Raw genomic sequence first — 23,076 nt, 5'->3', positions numbered from 1 at the left:
ACGAGCAAGGCCAGGAATCGAACCCACGTCACTAGTCAGTTTCGTTACTGCTGAGCCACAATGGGAACTCCCATTCACTTTTCCTTTCTTAATAAAAATAGGCCATTTCCATCGCTGGGGCATAGATCTATTTGTCTACTATATCCTGCCCATCAAAACACATAAGTGATGCTCAAACATGTGCTTTCTGGATTTGATATTCAATTCATTACTTCCTTCTTCAAACCCCCAACCCTCAATTCCAACTAAAGATGAGGTACCTCCATCCAGCACACTTTCCCAAACATCACGTGTAGCCTCAAAGTATGTTCGGGGTCACGTAGTACTTTTCCCACTTTTTAATGAAGAGCTGAAGCATAAAATATAAATATGCTTCCTTTTTGAGGCAGTAGCTGAAGGTTTCTCTTCCTTGTCTCTAGCCTTCAGGAGACGGGGCCACATGGCGCCTCTAAGCAGGCATCGTGATGGTTGGCGGTGACTTGCCTCCCAGGCTGCTCTCACCAGGAACCCTCATCACATCCCCATCTCCCTCTGCATCCCTTCTGCTGTTCATGGATATGGGTTTGGATTCCGAGATTGTGTGGTGCTGTTTAGAACCAAATTACTGGCGTGGATAAGAATTCTGAAGGGTTGGTCATAGATGGATACAGTTGATCTGGGACCTTCGTTATTCCAGTTATTTCAGAGGAGAGAGCTAGATCCATTTCAGTGGATGAAACTCACCTGACTATAGGACATTCCTCTTGAGACTGAATTCTGATTATTCTATAAACCTATTTACTAACAGTAAAGACTGAGATATTTTGTAGCCTTAAAATTGTACATCGGTTGAAGTGGCAATAAAAGGTAAATAGAGTTATTTTCAAATAGATTAAATCCAGACAGCAATTACATGTGGATTAAATCTACCCAGCTGAGAGGATCCGGATCTCCTTAGGTGAAACCCTCTATACCAGACTCAACGATAACTTTGGGACATTGCTTCCTGGATGGAAATGACTGAGTGGTTTGTTTATGCCTTTGTGGCTGTGCTAGTCCTGCTGCTCAAACCAAAGTACAAGTGGTTCTAACAGAATGTTCCCCCTTCAGAATCCATATCCTCCTCTCCCAGTTCAGTATGTCTTTGAGGGACTCTAAGGCCCATTTACTCTCCTGTTTTCTTCTTTCTCTGCTTTCCCCCATTCTTTGGGATGCCGTTCAAATGCAGTGTTTTGTCTGTTTGTTTGGTGCAGACTGCTGCCAAGCCAAAGACCAGTATATTGAACAGTTCAAAGACACCCTGAGCACTTCTGTGGCCAAATCCATTGCTGGATTTTTTGCAGAGCCAATTCAAGTAGGTGTATAAACCTTAAACATTAATTGAGCTCAGTTTTAAATGATCAGAGTTTTAGCTTTTTGCTTTATGAATGCTAGTTGCATCATTACATTCTCTGTTCAAACAGAAGCCTTCTTTCCCCTTAAGAATGCCAGAACTCTACCTCATGGGGGAAACAAAGTGGTAAAGAGCATTTGTCTTGTTTTTATGGTCACTTTTATGTGTGTCATAATGGTGGCCTTTTTCTCCCTGCTTGTAAAGGAGCCATAATAGGAATGAGACTTGTTCAGTACAGGTGGCAAGTAAAACTCCTAGAGCAATATTCAAATTCTCAATAACCTGCTGAAATTAGAATTCAGGGTGCACTTTGGAAATGCGGTCTGTGGCCCATCTACCTTTTGGCTGTTAAGAAGTCCAGCTCAGAGGGGACTAGTTAACAGGAACCTTTGTAAAGCAAAGTGTTGACTAAGGCTTCAGACATTTGAAAATACATTCCAAATGTTTCTTCTTAATTTTGTAAAATTCTACGTACCCTGTACAACTTTGAAAATATACATTTTAGCAACAAAACGAAATAAAGTATCAGAATTTTTATTCATCTGTTCTAGAGAATTCCAAATTATTTAAGTGGTCATTGCCATGTCCTTTTCCAGACTTAGTTCATTCCCTTGGGAAAAAAAAGAGAGAGAGAGAGAGAGAGAATCCCTGGTTTTCAATTGATCTTGAAAAAACTATCTCCTGCATTCCCAGACTGAACAGAGAGATAGATGAAATTATTGAATTCCTAAATCTGTACAACAAGAAAACTCCAGCAATTTTTAGTTACTTATCCCCCATACTGTCAGGGGGAGCCTTTCTATAATCCCACTAAATCTCTTTAATCTACTATTTTTCTAATCTCAGGAGAAAAGATATTTGCAACCATATTCCAGAAGGCATGGCATAAGAGTAATAGCCCCTCTTTTCGTCCATAGTTGAATCAGCTCTAGAGACTGTTTTTACAATGGCTGGTATTTCTAATGATGATAATAATCTAGCTTCATTTTTTATAGTACTTTCAAAGGCTGTACTCTTATCATAGGTCTTCTTGGTTTGGCCTTTTGCAGGGGGTGAGTGGAGTGGTTCAGTACCCGAAAGGGTTTCTAAAGGAAGCCTTCGAGCTGGTGCGTGAGCGGGGAGGCGTGTGCATTGCAGATGAGGTGAGTGGCCACCAAATAGGTGCGATGCAGTGCAGAAGGGATGGGAGAAATACAGGGAGTTAAACCCTCCTCTGTGGTCCAAGCAGAAAGCATCTACTGTGGGTATTCCAGGACGTGGGTATAAGTTAATGAAGCTTTGGCTGGTTGCCTGGTTAGTTCATTAGTGGATTAGTTGTTCCACCTAAACAGATACAACAGAAATTAAACACTAAATTGAAATCTCTCCAGTGAGTTGCTAACAGGCACAGGGGATGCTGCCATTCACCCAACATCTTTTTTTTTCTTTTTTTTCTTTTTCTTTTCTTTTTTTTTAAGGGCTACACCCACGGCATATGGAGGTTCCCAGGCTAGGGGTTAAATTGGAGCTGTAGCCACTGGCCTACGCCAGAGCCACAGCAACACAGAATCTGAGCCTCATCTGCGACCTACACCACAGCTCATGGCAACGCCGGATCCTTAACCCACTGAGCAAGGCCAGGGATCGAACCTTCATCTTCATGGATACTAGTCAGATCCGTTTCCACTGCGCCGTGACGGGAACTCCCCCAACATCTTCTTAAATTCCCATTTAGGGATTGCATCAGGGATTCAATTTAGTTCAATGTCATAACCAAGTTTTCATTTTCATTTTTGCCAAAATAGTATTCACCAGCCTGGAAGCATTTATCCAACCTTAGTAACTTGTTTGGAAATCATAGTTTTTAAAAAGTCCATGGAGTTCCCGTCGTGGCGCAGTGGTTAACGAATCCGACTAGGAACCATGAGGTTGCGAGTTCGGTCCCTGCCCTTGCTCAGTGGGTTAACGATCCGGCGTTGCCATGAGCTGTGGTGTAGGTTGCAGACGCGGCTCGGATCCCGCGTTGCTGTGGCTCTGGCGTAGGCCGGTGGCTACAGCTCCGATTCGACCCCTAGCCTGGGAACCTCCATATGCCGTGGGAGCGGCCCAAGAAATAGCAATAGCAACAACAACAACAAAAAGACAAAAGACAAAAAAAAAAAAAAAAAAGTCCAACCTCTAAGTTAGAAGAGGGCCACCATCATAGATTTTCAAAAACTAGTTTCAAAAAAAATTTTTTTCTAAAAGAGCTTGTGAAGTTCCCATAGTAGCTCAGCAGGTTAAGAACCCGACATAGTGTCCACAAGAATGTGGGTTCAATCCCTGGCTTTGTTTAGTGGTAATGGATCCAGCATTACTGCAAGCGGTGGTGTAGGTCTCAGACGATGCTCAGACCTGACATTGCTGTGGCTGTGGCGTAAGCCAGCAGCTGTGGCTCCGATTCGACCCCTAGCCTGGGAACTTCCATATGCTACAGGTGCAGCCCTAAAAAGAAAATGATTAGTGAATTAAATAATTAAATTAAAAAAATAAAAGAGTTCGAGTTAGGACAACATTGTTGGAATAAACATACTGTACCTCTACAGGGATGCTTTGAAGGGAATAAAATTCACTGGCTCTGTGAGTTCTACTCTAGGTCTTTCCTAAAGGGGCTAATTCACCTTATAATCACACCTCCTATTGGGGCATATCAAAGAAAGCAGCCTTTTGCCTCGGAGAATGGCCATGGAGAGCAAAAGGTGAGAGGGCAACCAGCAGGGCCTCCGAAGGGCTCCCATCTGGTTTCCGGGTGACCCATCATGGTTCTATGACCACGTGGCGTGACCACTGAAAACAGGTGGAGAACGGGTATGAATCACACCTGGTGCAGTCTGGCCATCTTTGCCTGAACACTTTTCCTCAACTAAAACAGACATTGGGCTGCCCCCTCAGCAGAGTTCTTCTCTGCAAGTTTCTCGTACAGCCAGGTCTCTGTGGTCCCCAGGAAGACTCCCAGTGCCCTGCACATGGAAGCCTGGGCCAGGTCCTCCTGCCCTGTCCATCCCCCCACCCCCGCCTTTTTTTTTTCCCCCCGCCCTGCAAGTTTAGGGAATATGAACCAAAGTCCTGAAGAAAGTTAATTTGCTATTTAAAAAGAAGAAGAAAAGCCTATTCAGTGAGTTTACCATTAGCTACATTAGTGAAGAGAGCAAACTTTAACCTTTGGAATCAGCCACCGCGAAGCTGCCGCCATGGGGTTAATCCGAGGGAAAGGAGATTAAATTCAAAGAAAATAATGGATTTCAGGATTTCCTATGCTTTGTGTTTTATTATTTTCAACAACCTAATCGGAAACCAACACAGGGTGACTTTCAGAAGCACTGTCCTAATGACTCGGTAAAGATAAGAATAGCCAGAACTTCCTGAACCCTGACTAGGTGTCAGGCACTGTCGAGCTTTGTATGTGTGAACTTGGTTAATGCTCATAGCAATTCTATAAGGTGTGCCTCGTTGTAATTATGCCCGTTTTACAAATGAGTGAATTTAAGTCCAGGAGGGTTAATTCGCCTGTCAAAATCATGCAGTTAGTAGGGACAGAGCTCAAAGAAGCGCACTGCCAGACTCCAGGGCCACACCAACCACTGGGAAAACCTGCAATATAGAAAGCAATAGCATAGTCCTGCAATGGCTATGGAAAACAAAAAAAAAAGATAAGAAAAAGGAACACAGAAATGGAAGGAGCAGAAGATGGCTGAGGGCAGGGCCAGTGCTGGTACCCAGTGATTTTTTTTTTTTTTTTTTAGCCACACCTATATCATATGGAAGCCACCAGGCCAAGGATTTAGCTGCAATGGCCATAGTGGCAGCAACACTGGATCCTTAATCCACTTTGCCAACAGCAGGAACTCCTAGAACTCTTCTTTAAAGTGAGGAATTTGGAATCTAAAATAAATTTGGCCACTGCTGGGGCCAGATTGGGCAGTCAGTCCTTGCTGGGCTGGCATGGGCTGGGTCTAAATTTGAAATTGACTGCTTTTAGGTAGGGCACATGTGCCCATAGCTCCCATCCACTCTCGTTGTGGTAGACCCAGCCTGCTTCTCTCAACAAGGATGTGCTCTGAACTGAGTTTGAGTTTCTGAATTTTAGAATGAGTCACCTCTGTTGGACTGAAAGATTCTGTGAGACTGATACTTCCTAGGTGGCCAAACATGGTTCATTGTCCTCCACGACTTCATGTGTTGTCCAAACAATCTCAATTTCCACCATTTATTGAACTTCGATAGATGAAGTGAAAAATGAAGATGAGAAGGAAGACAAAATGGATGGATTTCCCATGAGCTCTTCCTACCTTATTTCACTTGGTCAAATCCATCAGCTTGTCCAGAGGCCCGTAACTAGGAAGTGAGAGACCCAGGATTCGCTCCCAGTGCTGTCTGACTCCCAAGTCTAAGCCTTTTCCTGCCTTGTTCACTCTTATCTAACGGTGACCCAGAAATCCATCTTGGTGGCAGCACCTTGGAGAGAGCAGGGCAGGAACATTGCTCTCTCACTAGCTCTCTCTCCCTTTTTTTTTTTTTTTTTTTTTTTGGTCTTTTTAGGGCCATACCTGAAGCATATGGAAGTTCCCAGGCTAGGGGTCCAATCAGAACTGCAGCTGCCAGCCTACACCACAGCTCACAGCAATGACAGATCTTTAACCCACTGAGTGAAGCCAGGAACCCACCCTACATCTTCATGGATACTAGTTAGGTTTGTTACCACTGAGCCAGGACAAGAACTCCATGGACCCTTGCTCTCTGAAGTGCATTTCAGAATTAGCTTCAAGTACCTGTACCTCTATCCCTAACCTGAAGTGCAGGCAGGTATAGAGGGATCAAGACAGACAGACCAAGAGGCTGGGACCATCACCAAAAAGACTCTGGCGAAATTTACATGGAAATGTTTGCGTGGCTTTATTCACATAGGCGCTTTTACCGCTTCTTTATTCATTCTCTGAACACTGTCTATTTTGATCAGACTGTGCTAGCTATTGTGGGTAAAGAGAAAAATAAGACACCCTCTCTGTTATTAGACATGAAGGCTGGTGATAATAGTGCGAGGTGAGAGGTTCCGATGGCAGCCTAGTGCCTTGAGTAGGGGCCCTAATGGGCTCAAGCCAAGCTTCCTGGCCTAGGTAATGAGGAAGATGTATTTTTGGGGTTTTTTTTTTTCTGTGGGTTTTTTTGGTTTGTTTTTTTTTTTGTCTTTTTTACCATTTCTTGGGCCACTCCCATGCCATATGGAGGTTCCCAGGCTAGGGGTCGAATCGGAGCTGTAGCCGCCAGCCTACACTACAGCCACAGCAACTCGGGATCCAAGCCACATCTGCGACCTACACCACAGCTCACGGCAATGCCGGATCCTTAACCCGCTGAGCAAGGCCAGGGATGGAACCCGTAACCTCATGGTTCCTAGTCAGATTCGTTAACCACTGCGCCACGACGGGAACTCCAAGGAAGCTGTGTTTTGAAAGACAAGAGGCATTAATGAGAGGAAGAAGCAGGGAGCGGGTCTTCTAGAAAGAGCAAATAGCATGCACAAAACAATGAAGGTCAACGCAGTTCCACCCTGAGTTATGTGGTTTAGCCAGGTTCCCCTCATGACTAATTCACAGGAAGAAAAGGAGACCACAGGGAAAGAGGATAACCAGCCTATCTGGGCAGAGTCGCATCATTGTAACTCCCACTTCATCCACCCTGGACAGACACAGCCTCTCCCCTTCCCCTGCCACCTTACACACAGGAGAGCCTTTTTTTTTTTTTTTTTTTTTTTTTGGTAATAATTTTTATTTATTTATTTATTTATTTATATTCAATGAATTTATCACCCCTGTAGTTGTATAAGGATCAGCCTTATTAAGGATTGCTAATCATCACGATCTTTTGCACAGGCACTAAGTACGTGACCTCCCCCCCCCAGCAGCCCTGTGATGTATCACTGCAGAGTTTCTGCTCAACAGAGTTAACATAGGTACACAGGACTTAAGAAACATGTCTAGGAGTTCCCGTCGTGGCTCAGTGGTTAACGAATCCGACTAGGAACCATGAGGTTGCAGGTTCGATCCCTGGCCTTGCTCAGCGGGTTAAGAATCCGGCATTGCCGTGAGCTGTGGTTTAGGTCGCAGACGTGGCTCGGATCCCGCGTTGCTGTGGCTGTAGTGTAGGCTGGCGGCTACAGCTCCACCTAGACCCCTAGCCTGGGAACCTCCATATGCAGCGGAAGCAGCCCAAGAAATGGCAAAAAGACAAAAAGACCAAAAAAAAAAAGAAAAAAAGAAAAAGAAAGAAACATGTCTAGAGTCACACAATGTTAGTGGTAAATGGCTTTTGGTGCCTAAAAGCTCAGGCACGGATTCAGTGCCTTGTCTGCAATAGTCCCAGGATGGTGATGAGGATGACGTTGAGGAGATGGAAGAGGAGCAAAGAGAAGAAACGGGAGGGTCAGGAAAACCAGATTTCCTTAAAAGGTTTCCAGTGACTTGGGGTTTGTTTCCATCAGGTGCAGACAGGATTTGGAAGGTTGGGTTCTCACTTCTGGGGCTTCCAAACCCATGACGTCCTGCCAGATATTGTCACCATGGCTAAGGGGATTGGGAATGGCTTTCCCATGGCGGCAGTTGTGACATCTCCAGGTAGGAACGGTGGGCAGCGTGGGTCGACTTCTGGGTCTCTTGCATCTGCAATGGTAGGAAACATATGTATTGGAACTTGGGTGGACTGGAGACCTTAATGGGAACTCCTCATGCATTTCCCAAGCAAGGAAAAAGGAAAACAGTTCTGTCTACCAGAGTGTGGAAGAGATGAAAGAAAACCAATCTCTCTCTCTCCTTTTTTTTTTTTTTTTTTTTTTTTTTTCGGTCTTGCTGTAAGGAAGGCTAACACTCCCAGCCCCAAAATGAAGTGCAGAGCTCCACCGCACTGACAATGTCTAGGCAACTGTGGCACCACAGACCAACATAAGAGATCCTTGTTAACCAACCTGAACCCAGCCCTGAAGTTTCAAGGGAAGCATATTCTTTTTTTTTCTTTTTATCTTTTTTTTTTTTTTTCAGGGATGCACTAGCAACATATGGAAGTTCCAGGGCGAGGGGTGAAATCAGAGCTACAGTTTCTGGCCTATACCACAGCCACAGCCACCCCAGATCCAAGCCACATCTGCAACCTACACCACAGCTCACAGCAACCCTGGATCCTTAACGCACTGAGCAAGGCCAGGGGTTGAACCTGAATCCTCATGGATACCAGTCAGATTCATTACCACTGCGCCACAATGGGAACGCTGGGAGGCATATTCTTGAAGGAGATTCTGACCTGGTCTTGTCACAGCAATAAGCTATAGACTCAAGGTCCAGAGTGACAGTTTTCTCTGTTGTTCATCAACGAAGTAGCTAAGTGAGATTGTATTGTACATTCTGTAAAATGTATTTCCCATTTTAGTGAGGTTTTACAGAAAATAATTTTATGAACTATGTATTGTTGAAAATCTTAAAATTATTTCACTTGTTTTTCTCACCAATAGTAAGCACACTCAGGAGGCTCCAACAGGTAATTAAATGTCTTGTGATAACTCACTGTTTCTGCTAAATGAATAAAGGCAATAAAACATGGATCTAGACAGTGAAGTATAATGAACAGAACATATATTCACCCTGAAACAATCTGGAAACTGTGTTACTAAATCCTTGATATGCAATTTTATTTTAATATTGCCTTCTTATTCCCAAGAGTGGGAAACAGAAAAAATGTTTAGCTACTGAAAGTTTTATGTATGTTCCCATAAATCAAGTTTTAAAGTACTTTTCAATTCTCACAACACATTAGAGATTTTATTATTAAACTTCTCATTGAGTAAATAAGGAATTTTTCCTCATCCACTGCATTCATCAGCTCAGGCTACCATAGCAAGATAACACAGGCTGGGTGACTTAAACACAGACATTTATTTTCTCACAGTTCCAGAGGTTGAAGTCCAAGATCCAGATGCCTGCAGAGTTGGGGTTTGGTGAAATCTTTCTTGCAAACAATCGCTTTCATGTCCTCACATGTCCTATTCTACAGTCAGAGAGGGCTCTGGTGTCTCTGCTTCTTATGACACCAATCCTATTGGCTTAGGGCCCCACCCTTATGACCTTATTTAACCCTAATTCCCTCCCTAATGGCCCTACCTCCAATTACTGTCACATTAGGGGTTAGGGCTTCAACATATGAATGGAGGGTGGGGGATAAACAATTCCATCCATAACATCCACTGTCTGATGAGTGAAGAATGAATTGGTTGCCATGAAATATGCCTACATACACAACAGGAAAATAAATATAGTCCCAACGCCATGATGGGAGATTATAGATGGGAATGTCTTACTCTTTACCCACCTTTTATTTTCTCCCCTAGAGATTGCCGAGTCTTTGGCCAAATGCCTGTTTCACTTCAACACCTTCGGGGGGAACCCCGTGGCCTGTGCCATTGGATCAGCAGTGCTTGAGGTACATTCCAACAGCCGTGTCAACCTCACTCATCTCATAGAACAGCCATTTCAAAACTATTTGAGGGAGTTCCCGTCACGGCACAGTGGAAAAGAATCTGATTAGTATCCCTAAGGACTCTGGTTTGATCCCTGGCATCACTCAGTGGGTTAAGGATCCAGCATTGCCGTGAGCTGTGGTGTAGGTCCAAGATGTGGCTCAGATCCCATGTTGCTGTGGCTGTGGCTGGCAGCTTCAGCTCCAACTTGACCCCTAGCCTGGGAACCTCCGTATGCCTCGGGTGTGGTCCTAAAAAAAGAAAGAAAAACAACCATATGCCCATTAACAGAAGTTGATCATATTACATAATTAAAGTGAAGAGTTAATTACTAGTCCATGAATTTAAGTTAGATCTCCAATTATTACTCTTCCCCTCCTCCTTTTTTAAGATTTACTGTGAGTGCTTAATGTATTTGGTATGAAATAATATAAAATAGACCTCACACTCATGGAAAACATCAGAATTCCTCTAGCCACTGAAAATTCCTTTGTTATTTGGGGGGTTTTTCGATTTTTGTTTTTTTTATTTTTAGGGCCACACCTGCAGCATATGGAGGTTCCCAGGCTAGGGGGTCCCATCAGAGCTACGTTTGCCGGCTTACACCACAGCCGTAGCAACAACAGATCCGAGCCGCTTCTGCGACGTACACCACAGCTCATGGCAATGCCGGATCCTTAACCCACTGAGCTCTGTCAAGGATCAAACCTGCAGCCTCATGATTCCTAGTCCGATTCGTTTCTACTGAGCCACGATGGGAACTCCCTCCTTTGTTATTTGAGTGGTGATATTTTATGGATAGTTACCCATGGCTATCGGTGATGTCAGTTTAATTTGGGTCCTGTCTTGTATATTCTTCCTTACTTCCGTCGTACTGTCATAAATTAAAAGACCACAAAGCAAGTTCTTTGCAGTTCCAACTGGGTGATTCAGCTGTTGTTCACCCCAGTCCCTTGATTTTTGCCTGGGGTCTCGTCTGTGGAGAAAAAATGTTCAGCCCTTGCTAATGTGCATAATAGCATTTTCTTAAATAAGGGTAACATATTTCTGGAAGAATGTCCAAGAGATCAGTAACAGTAGTTATTTGTGGGGAAACTTGGTAGCTGGGGAGCAGGGGTCAGAGATGCTCATTCTACTCTACACTTCTGTACTTTCTGATATTTGAATGAGGCACATGATCCGCCTACTCAAAAAATTAAATTTAGGGAGTTCCCATGCAGGCTTAGCGGTAATAAATCTGACTAGTATCCATGGGACCTGGGTTCAATCCCCGGCCTTGATCAGTGGGTTAAGGATCTGGCGTTGCTATGAGCTGGGTATAGGTCGCAGACGTGGCTTGGATCTTGTGTTGCTGTGGCTCTGGCGTAGGCTGGCAGCTGCAGCTCCGATTCAACCCCTAGCCTGGAAACCTCCATATGCCGCAAGTGTGGCCCTAAAAAAAGCTAAAAAAAAAAATTTAATTTAAAAGCATTTTTATAGAAAAATAAATAAAGAGAAGCTGTCCTTGATAATTAAATAAGCATCTTCAAATAGGATTACATCTTGAAATGAGAAAGTAAGGAAAGGGATATGTCATTTATTTCATTCTGTTGACCTTGCCAACTTATTTTTTAAGCACTGTGTCACCTGGACTAATTGAGATGATAGGATTTAGGTAAACAGGTCTTAAAAACATCACGTTCTGCCTGGAGTCCTGCAGTTATTACCAGCTGATTATAAATGTACTATACTGCTTGTATCTTGTCACTAATCACAGCTCTCTGCTCTGAGCGGAAGTGGGTAAAAAGTGCTATTTAGGGCTGCACCCGCAGCCTATGGAGGTTCCCAGGCTAGGGGTCAATTCAGAGCTACAGCCACTGGCCTACACCACAGCCACAGCAACGCCAGATCCTTAACCCACTGAGCGAAGCCAGGGATCGAACCCGCAACCTCATGGTTCCTAGTCGGATTCATTTCTGCTGCATCACAACAGGAGCTCCAGAAGTAGGTAAAAATCTTTTTGTATGTTCATGTTCCCTGACTCTGGGCCCACACAGAGCTCCACATGGTGATGTCTCTTTTATTTTTTCCTAAATTTTTCCCCACCCCTAAAGATGAGGAAGGGAAGAGGGAAGCATCCCCTCTACCAAAACTTTTTTCTCCTTACGGCAGACCTTCCTGTGGTCCATACATGCCCCATACATAGAGGCCACACCAGACGTTGAGTTCTGTTTGTCTGGTCAAGTTTTTGTAAAGAGGGTCCCATACATTTATTTCTCCATGTTTCTCAGTTTTAAAACATTTTAAGTGCAAGGTCCCTGGGGGCTTTCTCTCAACAGGTGATTCAAGACGAAAACCTACAAGAGAACAGCCGAGAAGTGGGCACCTACTTGTTACTGAAGTTGGCTAAGCTGCGGGATGAATTCGACATTGTTGGAGATGTCCGAGGCAAAGGCCTCATGATAGGAATAGAGATGGTGAAGGATAAGGTAGGTTCTGACCTGCCGCACTCTCTGCAGCTTACGGTGGCACTCGGCGGCTGCAAGCTCACTTGCCTGGTTCTTAGCGAGAGAGCACACGGGGACCGCAAGACTCAGCGAAGGTGGATTAGCGATGAGCAAAGAGGGTCGAGTATCCACAGAATGCTAGCGGGTTGTCAAGAGTTCCGGGAGAGTGAGGAAGACCTTTTGGAAAAGGGGGCTGGTATTATTTTTGCCAGGCTTGGCAAAGAGCATCGGTGAGGACTGAATATTTTGAATTGGAAATATAAAGGGAGTTCCCGTTGTGGCTCAGCAGGTTAAGAACCCGACTAGTAGCCATGAGGAGGTGGGTTCCATCCCTGGCCCCACTCAGTGGGTTAAGAAGCCAGTGTGGCCACAAGCTGCAGTGTAGATCGCAGATGCGGCTCAGATCTGGTGTGGCGGTGACTGTGGTGTAGGCTGCCTCAGCTCCAATTTGACCCCAAGCCTGGGAACATCCATATGCCACAGGTGCGACTGTTGAAGGAAGGAAGGAAGGAAAGAAGGAAAACGAAAGGAGAAAGAAAGAAATATAAGAAAGGGAGCAAATTATTGGAGGAAGGGCAGGGGGCCCTGAGAGCTAGTGGAAGTAAGAGAGAAGCGCCAGGTTGTGGTGATGGTTTTGGGTGAGGATGTTAAAGATCTATGGGTTTTTTTGGAGTTCCCATAGTGGCGCAGTGGTTGCCGAATCCAACTATGAACCATGCAGTTGTGGGTTCGATCCCTAGCCTTGCTGAATGGGTTAGGGATCCGGCGTGGCTCAGAGATCTGATGCCACTGATGTGGCTCTGATGCCACTGATGTGGCTCAGATCCAGCATTGCTATGGCTGTGGTGTAGGCCAGGTCTACAGCTCCAATTAGACCCCTAGCCTGGGAACCTCCGTATGCTGTGGGAAGTGGCCCTAGAAAAGGGAAAAAAAAAAAAAAAAAAGATCTTTGGGTTTTTTTTTTTTTCTATAGTGATTTTTATTTTTCCCATTATAGCTGGTTTATAGTATTCTGTCAATTTTCTACTGCACAGCAAGGTGACCCAGTCACACACACACACACACACATTATCATGCTTCATCAAAAGTGACTAGATATACTTCCCAGTGCTATATAGCAGGATCCCATTGCTTATCCATTCCAAAGGCAATAGTTTCCATCTGTTAATCCCAGATTCCCAGTCCACCCCACTCCCACCCCTTTCCTCTTGGCAACCACAAGTCTGTTCTCTACGTCCCTGATTTTCTTTTTTGTGGAAAGGTTCATTTGTGCCATATATTAGATTCCAGATATGAGGAAAATCATATGGTATTTGTCTTTCTCTTTCTGACACTTCACTTAGTATGAGAATCTCTAGTTCCATCCATGTTGCTGCAAATGGGATCTAGAGGTTTGTATTTGTCTGCGTGTGAATGGATTTGTCTCCCACGTACCCAGGGAGGAAGGTGATTTTCTGATGATGTCACCACTGTGACTTCAAACTCAATATGACAATAGAATCTAGCATTTTCTCTTAAGCCAGTGATTCTTCCCAAGTTCCCTGTTTTTCACTCCCCTCTGTTCACCCAGTTCCCCAGCCTCAAAAGCACAAAATAACCTGTGACTCCTTCTCTCTCCTTATTTCTAATGTCAGGTGCTGTTGATTCTTTCTTTGCCATATCTCGCAAATCTTTCCCACTGTCTCTCCTGCGGCCCCTCAGGTCCAGGGCAGAAGGAAGTTGTCCCAGTCTTCCGTAAAATCCAAGCCAGATTCTCTGAAGGGAGTGACACCAGGGAATCTTGGAGCAGGAAGGACTAGGCAGACCAGCCCCTTCACCCTCACTCTTGTCCATGGGGACCCGGCTGTCCCTGGGGTAACCCTGTTTGATCTCATCACACCCCCTAGTTTAGAAGGGTTGATGCTCAATTCTTTCAATATTCAGACCAGCCCCTGGATATAAGGCTCTCCCATTAATACCACACAGAAGAGCCAGTATAAAGCTGAAATGTTTAAACAAGTTTTGAAAGCTAAAGGAAAACAACAGGAAAATAAGAGTAATATGGGGCGAGGCCCCAGGCTCACAGCCATAACATACTTATCTTCAATTTGGGGCCCTGTCAGGGGCTGTTTTAAGGCTCAGAAGAGTCCATCCGAGCCCCTGCCCAGAGCTTCCTTAACGCTGTCTGGACTCCTCCAAGTCCAGGCTCCACCCGGAAAAGCCCAGCAAGAGAGGAGGGGTTCGTCCCTTCCCACTGATCCAAAGTCAACCTCCCTGTGGCATATAAACAGAGATGCTCATCAGAACTGTCATGATGGGAGTTCCCCTTGTGGCTCAGCAGGTTAAGAACCCAGCTCCCCAGCTTCACTCAGTGGGTTAAGGATCCGGCGTGGCCATGAGCTGTGGTGTAGGTTGCAGATGGGGCTCAGATCCCCTGTTGCTGTGGCCATAACATAGGCTGGCAGCAGCAGCTCTGATTCAGCCCCTAGCCTGAGAACTTCCATAAGCCTCAGCTATGGCCTTTTGAAAGGGGTAAAAACAAAACAAAACAAAACGAAAAAAAAGTCACAAGCTGGGATCATGCCTTATGCATTTGAAAGCCGAGCCAGACCCAGGGCTGATACCCACAAGGGCTGTGCCACAGAAGAGAGACCAGCAAGGGTGAGGGCACTCGGTGCTCAGCCCACTCACTTGAAGAGCGCTGTACAAATATGGATGCCTAAACCCTGCCCAGAGATTCTAATTGGATAGGCCTGGCCTGAGACCTAAATGTCTGTGGTTGGAAAAGGCATCCAGGTAATGTAGACACACAGTCGGACTTGAAATGACTATTAGCGGGAACGTTTGTGCCCACAGACTGGGAAGTCCCCAGCTCAGTATCATCCAAGGGGTACCGGCATGTCTGGGCCCACAGGTAGAGACCGCCTTCAGATGCCTGGTGACCTGATCAGCCTCTTGGCCCCAGAAGCGCTTGCCTTTCCTGACCCAAGAGGATTAAGTCATGGGTGAAGAAAAGAAAATTCCACAAGCAGAGGAGATGGGAACAAATAGCCCCACCGCAGCTGCCCAGGCTGTGCTGCAGCCCAGGGAAAGCCTAGCCATTCGTTCTGAGCCTTTTCCTGGACTTTGAAGTGAGCCCTTTATGTGAAGAGGAGAATTTCCGCACAAAGTCGACTCCAAATACAGCTATGAAAGGACCAAGCTCCCAGGGGTAATATCTGCAGAGCCAAGATTCACTGGCATTCTACATTCAGCTTCATCTTGCCTTTGGGAATTTGGGATGAATTGGGATAAAAATAAATATTTTTAATAACATATTCTCCAGAGAAATCTGATCCAGGCATTCCTAGTGGCTCAGCGGTAACAAACCCAAGTAGTATCCATGAGGATGCAGGTTCAACCCCTGGCCTCGCTCTGCGGGTCATGGATCTGGTATTGCCATGAGCTGTGGTGTGGGTCTCAGACTCAGCTCATATCCAGTGTTGCTGCGGCTGTGGCTGTGGTGTAGGCCAGCAGCTATAGCTCTGATTCAACCCCTAGCCTGGGAACTTCTATATACCGCAGGTGCAGCCCTTAAAAAAGACATCCGATCCAGCAATTAATGGCTTTATTTAATTTTAAGGGGAGAGCGATTGAGGGAAAGAGAAGAGCATTGATTGCTTGAGTTGCTTTTTGCTTCTCTAGGGAATAATGTCTTTAATTATTCAAACGCCAGATATAAAATATTTTTTAAATGTATTTACAGACAAGCCGCCAGCCTCTTCCCCTTGAGGAAGTAAATCAAATCCTGATGGACTGCAAATGCATGGGGCTGCTGATTGGCAGAGGTGGCATTTTTTCTCAGGTAAGAAAAAGGCTGGTATTTACCTATCAGTTTAGGTAGGCATCACCTTGATGTCCCAATGCTGGTCCCTTTTCTTCATGTCTATGTTTGAGGACCCAGTTCAATTTCCTCTAGCCTTAGTGCTCAGATTTCAAAACAAAGGGACAGTGAAGCCCTTGGGCCACTAGAGGGCGCTGTGTTAAATGGCTTGGTTACCAAGGTTCTGGAACAGATACAGAGCACAGTCCAACAAGGCAGAAACCAGCTGTGCAGAAAAACCAGCGGACTCACAGGATAGGTCACATGGTATTATAAGTTATACATAAATAGTGCGTCTCATGTTTGAATTAGTTCTAATCCCTGGAAGAACAAGCCTCGTCATTTTTAACCCAGCCCTGGGCTCTGACTCTGTGAACCCCAAGCCTGCTAAGCCTCAGGGGCCGCTGTAGCCAAGAGTAACGTCACAGTGCTGGCAGGCCCAGGTGACCCTGCAGGAGAGGTGGGGGACCACCCTGGCTGGGTCCCTAACGCAGAACTCAAAATCAGCCACTCTGGGTGCTCTTCGCCCTCAGGCTGGGAGAGGCAGAGACCAAGCTCTTCCCTGTCCCCTTCCTGGGAAAGCCAAGTGCAGCCCCACAGTTGGGACCTGGGGTGTCCCTGCCCTTTGCAAATCAGCTATACTTCAATAAAACAAATAAAATAAAATAAAATGTAAAGTAACCCAAACTGGAAAGAAAAAAAAAAACATAGCAAACAAAACCAGATTGATCACTTTTGCTGGGAAATGCTCAGTGAGTTTTTTTCTAGTCCTGGTCCAGATGTTGTTCTGTATGAATCAAACAGAGCAATTTAATGATGGAAAAACCCTAAGATGGGCAACTTGTAAAGACATAAACCAATTCATTGTTTACTCGCTTAGTTACCTTAGTTACCCAGCACACACTTAAGTGCTAGGTAGCTGTTGCTATGCTGGATACTGGAGCTGTGATGATAAAGATACGTCCCTTCTTCCATGGCGCCAGCAGAAGAGAAAGACATAAACAGAAAATTATGACACAATATAGTAAGCGCATTGATAGCTATAAAAGGGGTGGTATAGGAGGAAAGAGAAAAGACTCCTAAGCCAGACTTCCTGGCTAAGCTGAGCCTTAAAGAATGAGATAAACACTCAAAGCATAGGTAGAAACATGGCAGCGTGCGAAGAGCTGCCAGCGCGGCTGGAGCTGGAGACTCAAGGCAGTGCTTCGTAATGGCGAGAAGACTTCCCACTTGTCAAACACACACTCTCCATGTATTGATTCATGTAATGCTCTCAACAAGCCTATGAAATAAGTACTATGTCCTTATTTTATAGATGAAGGAAAAGAGGCACGGAGAGGTTACGTAAATTACCCACATCACACAGCTAGTAAGTGGCAAGCAGATCCAGGATCCAAATTCAGGCACTCTGATTCCCGACTCTGTCCTCTGAGGAGGGTGAACCTGAGGGGACAAGACTAGAGGCAAGGAGCCCAGATGGGGGCTGATGATGCTGTTTGAACTTGAACAGCTGCAGTAGGGATAGAGGAGACGCTGGAAGGACAATCTGGAAGTGAAATGCAGGGAACTTGGGTATGAAGGAAGAGGGAGAGTCAAGAATGAAACCCTTGTGTCTGACTTGGTACAGGGAGCTCGAGGATGAGTTCAGCTTTGAACTTGCTCCCTTTTTCTATAGACAAGTCCACAGCTCAGAGGAAAGAACCACTGAGGACCACTCTTTGGGGGTCATCAGCACGGAAGTGATGAGAGGAGGAAATCTCCTGGGATGGAGTCTAGTGGGACGTCCAGCAAGATGAGGATAAACATCTGGGTCACACCAGCATTTAAAGGAAAGATGGAATAAGAAGTACCCAGGTGGAGACAGAAACAGGGCGGAGAGGTTCAAGGAGAGTGTGGAGTCAGGAAAGCAAGAGAGTGGAAGGTGCTGGAAGGGGGAGGGGCCGAAGTGCCAAGTGTAGCCGAAACGGCCAGGAAGGCGAAGGACTGGGTGGTGCACTTCACAGGCGACTGGCAGCGTTAGCCAGAGAGTGGAGCCAGAAGGTTGATGGGTTGGAAACCAGACTGAGGGAGGGCAGAGTAAAAACAAATGGCCAATAGCATCGACCGGTCTTTTTAGTAAGTTTGATAAAAGGCAGGATAGCGTTTGTCCTGCAGCTGGACAGGACCAGAAGGGTCAACCCAGTCTTATTTGGATTTGGATTTGGGTTAGGAGAGCTTTCCACCTGCTTGTTCGTCGGCTGAGGGGAAGTTGCCGAGAAGACGAGGATGCGAGAGAACACAGGGATGTTTCCCAGAGGGAAGCTGATGGGGGTATCAAGGGCCAAGAGCACAGGTGGCAAATTTGGAGTTGAATAGTAGACACACCTCGTTCTCTGAACCTTCAGGCAAGAATACAAGAAGACAGGCGGGGATGTGGTGAACAGACTTGTGGTTGCCAAGGGGGAAGGTGAGGGAGTGGGATGGACAGGGAGTTTGGGGTTAGTAGATGCCAACTATTGCATTTAGAATGGATAAGCAATGAGGTCCTGCTCTACAGCCCAGGGAACTGTGTCTAGTTCTTGGGATAGACCATGAGGGAAGATAATATAAGAAGAGGAATGTATATATATGCATGACTGGGTCACTTTGCTGTACAGCAGAAATTGGCACAACCTTGGAAATCAACTGTACTCCAATCAGAAAAAATCAAAAAAATAAATAAAGAATCCATGTGGGGGAGTTCCCGTCATGGCGCAGTGGTTAACGAATCCGACTAGGAACCATGAGGTTGCGAGTTCGGTCCCTGCCCTTGCTCACTGGGTTAACGATCCAGCGTTGCCGTGAGCTGTGGTGTAGGTTGCAGACGCGGCTCGGATCCCACGTTGCTGTGGCTCTGGCGTAGGCCGGTGGCTACAGCTCCGATTCAACCCCTAGCCTGGGAACCTCCATATGCCGCGGGAGCGGCCCAAGAACCAAGAGATAGCAACAACAACAACAACAAAAAGACAAAAAGACAAAAAAAAAAAAAAAAGAATCCATGTGGGAACAAGCAGGTTTATAGACAGGTCTTGCCTCCCAGCGTCTGAGAGGCACAAGGCAAGATGGTCAATGAGGCAGAGTGAGAGGTACAGGGTTGAGCAAGGAGACGGAGAAGAATGGCAGTTAGAAGAGGAAGGACGGTGACGGAAGGGTGCAACCATTCAGGGCACCAGCAGAGCAGAGGGCTGCTTTTCTGGCCATGTCAGTCTGCCCGGTGTGGTTTTCTCCACCACTTCTCAGCTCTCGAGGTTGGAGCAAAGCAGTTTAATTACAGCCCGATCGGGCTGGGGCTTTGCCGTGTGGGTGCAGCAGCAGAAGGGGAGAGATGCCGGCAAGGCAAGGGGGCGGGTAAGGGGAAAGTTCACATCATCCACCAACCGTGTGCTCCACGCTGCGTAGGAAAGAGAGGCCGAGAGCCAAGTGGGGTGACAGAGCTGAAGGTAATGGCGGGATGAGGGGACTAAAGTTTCATGAAAAGGGCAGAGCAATGGGAATCAGAAACTGGAGGTTTTCTAGTGAAGAGGGGGCTCGTGGCACGGGTCTTGGGTGCAGCAGGCGCAGGGGGTACAGATGCAGGTTCCACGAGTGGTGGCAGTCCCCGAACTGAGACGCCAGTTTATTGGGTCACGGAGGGACCCACAGGAACACGGAGTCAACCTCGGTGATGGCACACGTGGAGTGTGGATAGGGGCCTAAGACCTTCGTGGTAGTGGGGGAAGGACCAGCAGGTGGCAAAAAGGAAAAGGGGCAGAGCAGATGATGCTACAATGTTTACAAGGATAGAGGATGAGGGAGTTCCCTGGTGGCTCAGTGGGTTAAGGATCTGGAGTTGTCACTGCTGTGACGCGGGTTGATGCTGAAGGTTTGAGTCCCTGTCCCGAGAATGTCCACATGCTATGGGCGCAGCCAAAAAAAAATTTTTTTTAATAAAAAATAAGTAAAATAAAAAGACTAGAGAGTGAATGGCCTGGATACAGCACTGGGGAGGGAGGAGACCAGCCCCTGAGGGCCATACAAGGAATGTCCTTAAAACGTTGGATTCTTAGTCCAGGGCATTTCCTTGAAGTCGCATTGGAGTCTATGACACCCTGTTGCTGTATTTCCTTTGTCTCCTCAGACGTTCCGCATTGCACCCTCGATGTGCATCACTAAACCAGAAGTCGATTTTGCGGTGGAAGTATTCCGTTCGGCCTTAATCCAACACATGGAGAGAAGAGCTAAATAAATACCTTTTAAATAAAAAAATCACAAGCCTCAAGAACTTCCCACTTAGGCTCAAGGGTGAATTTGAGAAATTCCAGAACCACTGGTGTTAGTTGTAAGTAGTTGACTGCCTCGCAGTCGTATTTGTTAACGGAGCCTCTGTTATCCTGAGAAAGCCGTCCTTTAGGAATGGGTGTCTCTCCCTAGCTCAGAGAGTAGATCCTAATTAGTCTAGGTTACTTATGGTCGTTTGATTGCCCTTTGTGGTGACAGTCTTAGGCCTGATATGTGACACGATTCCTGAAGGAGAATCTCTTGATGGAGGTGCCTTCAGGGAAAGTTTCTTCATCTTTTGCTTTTCATCTCTGGAAGAGATGTCCTTTTTCTTGCACTGAAGAGTCCTATATCAGGATGGGACTGTTCCAGCCATGCCAGCCACATTGTGGCCAGGGCTTATTTGCTGAGGTTGGAGGATAGAAGGAAGCTGAGTCCTTAGTGATGTCAGTGGGCCACTGATTTAACCAATCCTGGAGCCACCTTACCTTGGGGCTTCTTGTTATATGGGATAATAAACTCAATACATTGCACAAGGCTTTTGTTTGTTTGTTTGTTTGTTTTTGTCTTTTTAGGGCCACACCAGTGGCATATGGAGGTTCCCAGGCTAGGGGTCTAATTGGAGCTACAGCCACCAGCCACAGCCACAGCAATGCCAGATCCCAGCCGTGTCTGCGATCTACACCACAGCTCACGGAAATGCTGGATCCTTAACCCCCTGAGTGAGGCCAGGGATCGAACCTGCAACCTCTTGGTTCCTGGTTGGATTCGTTTCCGCTGCACCATGATGGGAACTCTCACAAGTCTTTTGGATTTAAGTTTTCTATCATTGCAGCCATAAGCATCCTGAGAAACAATGCAGAAAATACCCTGTGTACATAGCTGTCCTCTCCTATAACTCCCATCAGAGCCTTCTCTGTTTCCACTGCCATCATCCCACCTGGACTAAACCCTTGTTACTCTCAGTGCAATAGTCTCCAAGAACAGAATTTCCCAAACTTCAGTCATTAGGATGCACATCCATAGTGGGGTTTTTTCGCCATATGTGTACACCACTTGTCTTAAAATTGACTTACATTTTCCCTTTATTTGACTTTTTTTACTTAGATGTATTTGAGAGTAACATTTCTATAATTATAATAAATGAGAAATCAGTACTACTTGTCACAACTGGAAAGTGATCATAAAATAGAATGAACACAAACAGTGTCATTCCGATGTAGCAAAACACAGTTGCTTGCAGATGTTCTCAGCCTGAGGCTTGTTCTCTCTTTGTTCAAAAGGGAGCTTAGAGAGTATCTGAAGGCTGTTAAAAAATACTGGCAAGCTGAGACCTTTTCCTTAACACAAGTGGAAGAAGATCCACAGAACTGAATAGGAAGTAACTTTTTCAGTGTGCAGTTCAATGTTTATTTAAACTGTGTTCCTGTTTGAAGCCACGTCCTAAGGGTCTACCCGCAAGGTGTCCATTGCACTGAGACATCACGGCCAGATTTGACTTCCCTGGGCATTGATTTAGGCATGGCATTCCCTTGCACAAAACCTCCAGTGGCTCCCCACTGTCCCCTGGATAAGATTAAAACCCCTTAACAAGGAGCTCAATGCCCTTAGGTATCCAGTATCCAAACAGAGCCAACACTTTAGAAATGATTGTTTTGACACAGTGGAAAGATGATTGGATGATTGGGTTATAAGCCAAATAACCTGACTTCTGGACTCATTGATTTGCTGGAGATGACCTTGGGCAAGACATTTAACCCCTTTTTAACCTCATTTTTTCCCCAAGCATATCAATACTTGTCCTTCCTACCTCCTGAGTTGTCTTGGGAATCAAGTAAGCTAATAAAGTGCTTGCCAACTACTGAACTATGCAAATGGCAAGTGCTTTCCTCCCACCTGCATTTCCCTTCTTTCCTTCACTACAAAACCCCCCAAGAGCAACTCTTGGGCTCCAGTAGACTTCCTAGCCTCCATGCTTCAACAACTAGGACCTCGTTCTGTTAGAGCAGGCAGATAGTTCAGCATGAGCAGAAAAGGTGGGCACAGGGCCAGATGGCAGGAAACCATGCATCATGCAAACAGCAAAGTCTATGGGTGAACAAAGAAAAAGCCGGATCCTCCAGACTGATAGGAAACCACATATTTTGGGTGGTAAGTGTCCTGGTGGCAGACAAAGAAAGGTGGAAAAGGGCATGACTCTCCAGGGTAATGTAACTGCTCTCCAGTGAGCAATGTAACCTGTTGCTCATTGTGCCCTTATTATAATAAAATTATAATAAAATTAGCTATGCAGATAAGAAGTACCCATCAAACACCGACGCCATGACACTTCCGATAAAACCAAATAAGGACAAAAATCCCTCCTCTTCCCTTCTGGAGGGTGGCGCAGGGATGAAAATTAAGGAATAAGACCCCCAAACCCCACCTTCCCAGTGAATATCCTGCCCATACAATTGGATGTCCCATATAACCGGTGTGCCAAAAAAACCCAGGGCAGCTGCTTGCCTTTCTGCCCACCTCTCCTGAAGAGATGTATTTCTCACTTAAATAAATCCTCCCTTTTCTTCCTCAATTTCCATCTTGC

At 45.7% G+C, this 23,076-nt stretch overlaps 1 protein-coding gene across 2 annotated transcripts in view; it reads left to right on the top strand.

Annotated features, from left to right (window-relative positions):
- Nucleotides 1-21,030, top strand: part of AGXT2 (alanine--glyoxylate aminotransferase 2) — a 41,077-nt gene extending 20,047 nt beyond the window's left edge. The window contains 7 exon segments of one of the 2 annotated variants that reach the window (NM_001244884.1): nucleotides 1,233-1,333; nucleotides 2,422-2,514; nucleotides 7,869-8,001; nucleotides 9,762-9,853; nucleotides 12,209-12,358; nucleotides 16,101-16,199; nucleotides 20,353-21,028. In NM_001244884.1, the coding sequence (NP_001231813.1) occupies nucleotides 1,233-1,333; nucleotides 2,422-2,514; nucleotides 7,869-8,001; nucleotides 9,762-9,853; nucleotides 12,209-12,358; nucleotides 16,101-16,199; nucleotides 20,353-20,460 (776 nt within the window). In that variant the 3' untranslated portion in view covers nucleotides 20,461-21,028. 2 annotated transcript variants of the gene reach the window in all.
- The last annotated feature ends 2,046 nt before the right edge of the window (nucleotides 21,031-23,076 follow it).

Source organism: Sus scrofa, chromosome 16 (assembly GCF_054392235.1).
Source record: "Sus scrofa isolate SSC_HxYL_T2T_F1_AM1 chromosome 16, Sscrofa_HxYL_maternal_Yorkshire_Landrace_v2.0, whole genome shotgun sequence".
Classification (NCBI taxonomy): domain Eukaryota; kingdom Metazoa; phylum Chordata; class Mammalia; order Artiodactyla; family Suidae; genus Sus; species Sus scrofa.
Note: the sequence above shows the minus strand (reverse complement) of the source record. Positions and strands in the feature narration are given on the sequence as shown.